At 38.8% G+C, this 7405-nt stretch overlaps 1 protein-coding gene across 1 annotated transcript; it reads right to left on the bottom strand.

The window, feature by feature from the left end:
- Nucleotides 1–891: 891 nt before the first annotated feature.
- LOC148566597 (uncharacterized) lies at nt 892–3192 on the bottom strand. Its single transcript, XM_088484328.1, has 3 exons — nt 2373–3192; nt 2076–2267; nt 892–1436 (listed from the first exon to the last, which is right to left on the bottom strand). Exons 1-3 carry the CDS (start codon nt 3190–3192, stop codon nt 892–894), a joined length of 1557 nt encoding a protein of 518 aa, XP_088340454.1.
- Nucleotides 3193–7405: the final 4213 nt, after the last annotated feature.

The following is a 7405-nucleotide window of genomic DNA, read 5'->3' as shown; positions in this document are numbered from 1 at the left end:
AGTTTTCTTATCGTTTCTGGACCGATCCTGTATCTTGAAGCAATTTGGACTAACTCATTAGCAATCTCATTATGAATCCTTGGGATGTGAACCAAAGAAACTTTTCGAAAAGAAGTTAACAACTCCCAAGCCATTGCTAAATATTTTTGTAACTTCTCATTATTGCATTTAAGCTCTTTCGATAATTGTTTTAGGACTAACTAAAAGTCCCTTAATATCTGGACTTCCAGAGCCCCTTTATCGATCAATATTTCAAGACCCAGAATCAAAGCTTTATATTCTGCCATATTATTCGAACAGGGATACTTTAACTCGAAAAAGAACTCCGATGGAATTCCTTCTGGCAAAATAATAAGAATCCCTACTCCTGCGCCATCTTTGTGCTTCAATCCATCAAAATATAATTTTCAAAAGTCAACTTTAACGTCGACTATATTTGTCCCCTGGTCATCAGATTATTCGAATTATCCACTAAAAAAATCTGCAATGACCTAACCTTTAACAGCCTTAGCAGGAACATATTGTAAGTCGAATTCTGTCAAGACTAACATCCATTTCCTTATTCGACCTCGCAACATTGGAAAACTCAACATATATTTGATAAGATCGGTTTGTGCTACAACCTTTACCGATTTAGCCACCATATAACACTTCAACTTCATACAAGCATAATACAGGGATAAACATAATTTTTCTATCGGGAAATACCTTGTTTCGATATCAGTCAAGACTCGATTAAGGTAATAAACTGCCCGTTCATGCCCATTCTCATCATCTTGGGCTAACATACACCCGATCGTGCTTGTAGATGCTGCAATATACAATTTTAGGGGCTCAAATGGACGAACATTTGCTATAATCGGAGCCTTAGACAAATAATCCTTGATCGAATCAAACGTTTATTGTCCATTCGAACTGTGAATCATTCTTTAGTTTCACTAAAGGTGCAAACACTCGATTTTGATAAGAAAGATTCGAGATGAACCTTCGAAGATAATTCACTTTTTCCAGGAAAGACTGAACTTCCTCTTTCGATTTTGGGGCAGACAATGCCAAAATTGCATCAGCCTTGCTTTTATCGATTGCAATTCCTTTTTTATGAACAACAAAACCTAGAAAATTTTCAGCAAACACACCAAACGCACATTTTAAATGATTCATCTTTAATCCCTTCTTTCTCATGGTGACAAATGCCTTCCTTAAGTGATCAATATGTTGATTCACTGAGATCGATTTAACCATAACATCATCAATGTATACCTCCATAAATTTCCCAATGAATTCATGGAAAATAGCATTCATTGCGCACTGATAAGTTGCACCAGCATTTTTCAAACCAAAAGGCATAACCACCCACTCATAAGTACCTGATGCCCCAGGACAATGGAAAGTAGTTTTGGACACGTCATCTTCTGCAATGAAGATTTGGTTATATCCTGAATAACCGTCCATAAAACTTAAAATTTTATTTTCCACTACAACATTGATCAACATATCTGCAATCGGCATAAAGTATTCATCCTTCGGAGTAGCATTATTCAAATCTCGAAAATCAATACATACTCTGAACTTCCTGTTTTTCTTCATCACAGGGACAATATTCGAAACCTACTCAACATAACGTGCAGTTTGAATAAATTTTGCTTTAATCAAGCGTTCTATTTCTTCTTTAATTTTTTCATTGATTTCTGGAGCAAAACGTCGTGGAGTTTGCTTCACAAGTCGAGCATTTGGTTTTAATACTAACCGATGTTCTACAAGAGAACGATTGAGACCAGGCATCTCATGATAATCCCAAGTAAAACAATATTTAAACTCGTGTAAAAGATGGAAAAGTTTAGTTCGAAATGGATCAACAAGATCTTTACAAATATAAGTGATTTGAACATCCTCAGAAGACTCCAAATTAATTTCTTCTAAGGGATCTTGAGATTCAAACCCTTTGAAATATTTCTCATCTTTTATAGAATGTTTTTTGAAACCCAAAGGTTCTAGATCATAGATGCAATCAAAAGTGAAATCAACAACTTCGTTAGAAATAGGATGAACTTGATTGTTTACTAAATTAATATTACTTCGATTTTCAACACAATGTGCCTCTGCTATTAAATCAGCAGTTTGACTCGTAACATCACTTTCATTACATAAAGAAGAAGAAACATTTAAACTATGACCAAAATCAATCGATGACATCGATTTGTAACTACTAATAGAAATACTTATATTCCTACATGATTCCACCCTATTAGAAGAACCACTTTTATTCCCTACAGAAAAAGAATTACTTAAATAATTAGGCAAAGTTACCAGGTATCGGAAACATCCTGAACCTAGTCCATAGGGTGATCCTTCAGAAAATCCTGAAGAGAGACAATCCCAACTAGTCAGGCTTACATTCAACTGCGGGTAGCGCAACTTCACCGATAGGCCTTCTGAAGACAAGTAACAACCTTCACAATTATAAGAGTTCAATGTCCTATCAACATTCAAAGGCTTCAACTTAGGATTATGCATCCTGAAATCAACATGCAGTAGTTCGACATAAAGATTCGAATCTGCCTTAATAACGTCAGGCTTGCCATCCTCTGTCCAAAGAAGAACACTTTGATGCATAGTAGAAGGCACAACTCCCACACCATGAATCCAATCTCGCCCCAATAAAGTATTATAACTTGCTTTTGATGGGACCACCACGAACACAGTGTTTTGTTCGGATGATCCAACCTTTACATCCAAAGTAACCAGACCTTTTGCTGGAGTCGAAGAACCACTGAAGTCTGTTACAGCAATGTTTGTAGGGACCAAGTCATCGAGATGCTTTCCAACCTTCATCAGCATCCTCTCTGGTAGGAGACTTATTGCTGCTCCACCATCAATCAAGACTTTGTTCACTCTAATCCCACTCAGAGTAGTGGTGATATGGAGCGGGCGGAGATGAGATTTTTGTCTTTCAGTAGGTCTAAGAAAATAACACGGTTCATCCTCATATCGGATGAAGGAGAAAGCTTCCTCAGCTTCCATGTCATAGTCTTCCTCTAGGTCACCTTCATATTCACCCAGATACTCAGTTGGAATAATCAAAATCGTTCCAACCATCTCGTCATCTCCTTCTTCGAAGTACTCTTCATCCAAATCAACTTCCTTTCCTTTATCAACTCCCGAAGACTGAGCTATTGCTTTGCCTTTCTCCATCTTTGCAGGAGATGGAATTCTCTTTGGGCACGTTTCTTCATCAGAAGGAAAAACAATTCAGGAATGCACCAGAGGCGTTGCCCCCTTGCTTACATCTGCTTGAGGCTTCTTGTTTTGATTGAAGTTTCTTCTTCCTCTACCTCTTGGATACCCTCTGGCTCGACCACGATAATAGGGATATTGGTTTCGAGGTGGTCCTCGATGTCCCTACTGTGGGTTGCATCGATAAAGAACATCTCGCTTCTGGAACTCCTGACAGTTTTGAATCCATTGAACACCTATAGCCTGAGACCGACTCAAAGGTGTCGTAACATTTTGTTGAGGGGTCTTAGAACTTTGCCCATCCATATGCCTAATTGGTTGCCTTTGTCGAGCTTACTCTTCTCTATGGGCTAACTCCTTCTTCATCCTTTCTTTTTCAAAAATTGCTGCAGTTTCAGCATCGAATACAGCATTACAACATGGACTTAAAGATACGTCCCGATCTTTAATCTTTTGTTGTACTAAGAAATCTAGCAAACCATCTCCCGCTCGGGGATGCACCGACCGAACTTGTGACTCAAAATCATCAAGAGCCATATCAAAGTCATAAGACATTCCAACCATGTTCACTCCGAAACATGGTTCAATAAAACTAGCATCTGCATCAAAAGGATCTACATCCACTTTCATTTCCTTCTTTCCATCATCAAACTTCAAATGTCCATCCATTATTGCTTCCTGAATTAAGTCCCTGAAACGAATACAACTGTTAGTTTAATGACTAGTTACTTGCTGAAATTTGCAATAAGGTTTCCCTTTTAAATCTTTCACCAAAAGTAAAGTTCTACCTTCAGGCAGAATTAATTGTTTATCTTTAAGCAACACATCGAAAATCTGATCAGACTTTGAAATATTAAAACTATACTTGTTTCCACTTTTAGTTTTGATTCATTCGACTTTTCATTACTAGAAAGCTTTCTAAGTAAAGAGCAAAAATATGGAAGACCCTTCTTGAGCTCGGCCAAATCGATCTCTGTTTCGAAATCAAATTCCTCTTCTGAGGACTCCATAGTGATGTAAGCAACTTTCTCTTTTCGAGTAAAAGGTTTACTCTTTGACTTCTGCTCATTCCTATGTTTATCCTTTTATTTTTTCATGAGTTCGACCTGACGAACCTTTTCAGCTAGATGGACTAAGTTAGGAATATGCACATTAAGCAACTTTCGACGCATATAAAATCCTAACCCCATAACTGCTATTTTCACCACTTCACTCTCAGGTAATGAAACATAGCATCTACTTCTAGCATTTTTGAAACGTATCATATAATCATCGATGGTTTCACCATCCTCTCGTTTTAAAGCTACTAAATCAGTAACTGCCACATTTAATTTCCTTCGATAAAATTGGGCGTGAAAAGCAGTTTCCAACTGATTCCATGTTGTTATCGAATTTGGTTTGAGATTCGAAAACCAAGTAAACACATTCTTCGTCAACGAAAAAGGAAAAAACTTCATTTTCAAATTCTCATCATTGGCTAAATTTCCAATCTTGACCAAGTATCGAGCAACATGTTCAGTGGTTGATTCTCCTACTTCCGCTGCAAACTTTGTAATTATTTTTGGATTGTTCATCCCTTTTAGCACTTCAGCCATTTGAACAACTTAGGGAAAAACATACACAAAATGGGGTTGATTCATAAAACCAACATTCAAACCAACTCGATTGAGTACTTCTTCCACAATTTGTAAGACCCAAGACTTTTGAGAAGTCCTATTTTGAACTAATCTCAAGTCATATATTTATTTATATTCTTAATTTCATAAATTATCTTATTGAAGGTAATTAAAGGTAGTTTTGATTAATTGGATTTGAAATAAATTAAGGTTTTTATCCAAACTCTATGCTTATGGAGTATTTCTCTATTTACAACTTAAAGTTCTAGAAATCTAAAAATAATGAGTTTGGGCTATTTAAATTAAGATTTTATCTAATTTTATAATTATTGAGTTATTTTATATATTTAAATTGTAAAGTTTGTAGTTGTGAAATAATAAGGATTTTTATATGATTTGGACTAAATAATTAATATTTTAAAATATTGATACTACTGTTTTGGAAAAACAAAGGATTTAAGTATATTATTTCTAATTATTTTATTTGGACATTTTATTGAAAATAATTTGTAAAATTGACGAGCAAATAGTATTTTCTATATACAATTAATGTTGGATTTAACTTGGGTTTCAATTATTATATTATTCCCAATGTTATTTGAAATTACCAAGTTACCCCTAACCCTAATTTTCAAAATAATAAAACCCTAACCCAGCAACCCGTTACCCGACCCGGTTCCCTTTTTCCCCACACCCAGTAGCCACCGAAGATTTCCCTTTCCCCTAACTCATCAGCAAGCACCCAAGGTTTCCTTTTTATGAAAGAAAGAAAAGAAGAAAGAAATGGGGGAGCTGGGAAAAGGAGCGCCGGTATGAGAAGAGAGAAAGGGACGGCGCCGGCGGGCGTCACTGCCGCCGCGCCGCCGTGTTACACTGGGGAGGGTGAGAGAGCGAAGAACAGGCAAGAGAGGGAAGAGAGCTGCGCCGGGAGAAGAGAGGGAAGGGAGATCTGAGGGGAGGAGGTGTGTCACCGACCTGGTGCCACTGTCGCCGTCGCGTCCTGCCGTCCCTGCCACTATGAAGCCGCCGAACTAGGCTGAGGGAGAGGGAGGAGGAACGAGCGTGGAGAGCTCAGCCGCGAGAAGGGGAAACGCGGGTCTGACCCGTTGCCGCCGATCCGTCCCGACCCAACACCATCGCGAGGAATCTGCCACCGTGGGTGAATCGCCGTTGAGGAGCCGTCGCCACCAGATCCGCCGCCGCCTCTGTTCGTTGCGTCGTCACCTCTAGCCGCGCCGCCGTCCCTACGCCATCGCAGAGCAAACAAGAGAGAGATCTGAGGCTGAGTTGGGAGTCTAACCATCGTGCCCAGCCGCCGTTCGCGTCGTCGGCGCTGCCTCCGTCGGAACTGCCGTCGTAGGTGCCGCTGCCGGAGAAAGGAGCTGCGTCTCCGCCGGGAGTGGTTCTGTGACTTCTGGGACCACCGCCGGAGCCTCTGGCCATTTCTGCCGTCGCCGGAAAACTCTGCCGCCACCATTGCCGAAGTCCGGGTCGCCGCTGCCATTTGAGGTGGCTGTCGGGCTGCCGCCAAGCCGGTTCGGAGACCGCCGCTGTTTCGGTTCAGCCGTTCCTTCTTCGTTCGGTAAGCGTCTCGATCTGAAAGCCCTCTAGTTACTGCTCCATTATACGTTGAGGTGTTGTAGCATTCGTTGTTATGAGAGTTAATCTCGGCTATTATATGTTGCGATTAGAGTGGTTGTGGTTGCTGAGAAAGCGGGTTGGAGCTGAGGTTTTGACTGCAGTCGATTCGGGTCAATACGAAAGGAGTCAGTTAGCGAGTTTGGGTTGTGATTTCAACGTATCGAGGTAGGGCCTTTTTATACAAACTGATTCATTTTAAAGTGGAAGTTGTTATAAATAGATATGCTGTACAAAATGCATTTCTGGTGGTTATGTGAGTCTTATGAATTGTCTGGTTTTATCTTGAATGAATATGGGTGCTTGTTTGATTGTAACAATGTCTGATTTTGATAAATTGGAGATTTCTGGATTGGTTGATTTGAATGATTTTTGATAATTTGAAAGTTGAGTTTTGTTTTATTGGAAACTGATTTAGTCTTGAACCCGTCAGAAAGGATTGATGATTGGTTTTGTTGGGACCCGAAAAGGGTGGCAAAGTCCAAGTTTTAGGGGAGATGCTGCCGAAATTTCTAGAAAATCTGAGATTTTGATTGGAATTGTTATTTTGGAAAAGAATGAATTATGCTTTGACTTAAATATTTGAGAAATAAATTATGTTTGAACTTGCCTTAGTAGGAAAATCTCTATATCTTGGATGTAATTATTAAGAAAGGAATTATGCCTTAAAAATCAATTTAAATATGAAATTTTTATGTTTTGGAAATTGATTTACGTAAACAGATTTTGGAGGGGGTTTTAATGGGTTTAAAATAAACGTGGTTTTCAATTAATCTATTTCACTTTACGACATTTAGGAAGAGCTTGAAGTATTTTCTGGAACTTTGATTTATTAAAATTGAAACATTTCCCGAGCCCTTGGAAACAGATTTAAGAATGAAATTGAAATTGGTTTTCGGTTTAAAAATGATTTGGTT

The sequence above is a fragment of the Arachis ipaensis genome, chromosome B4 (genome assembly GCF_059453495.1).
Source record: "Arachis ipaensis isolate K30076 ecotype BB chromosome B4, ASM5945349v1, whole genome shotgun sequence".
NCBI lineage: Eukaryota > Viridiplantae > Streptophyta > Magnoliopsida > Fabales > Fabaceae > Arachis > Arachis ipaensis.
Note: the sequence above shows the minus strand (reverse complement) of the source record. Positions and strands in the feature narration are given on the sequence as shown.

Bases quoted from the DNA above. Each gene is read 5' to 3' on its own strand.
- LOC148566597 (XM_088484328.1), bottom strand. From the start codon at position 3,192: ATGGAGAAAGGCAAAGCAATAGCTCAGTCTTCGGGAGTTGATAAAGGA. The intron at 2,268-2,372 runs GTCTCTCTTCAG...CTTTTTCTGTAG, and splicing joins AAGCCTGACTAGTTGGGATT to GGAATAAAAGTGGTTCTTCT. The intron at 1,437-2,075 runs GTAATATTAATT...ACGGTTATTCAG, and splicing joins ACATTGTGTTGAAAATCGAA to GATATAACCAAATCTTCATT.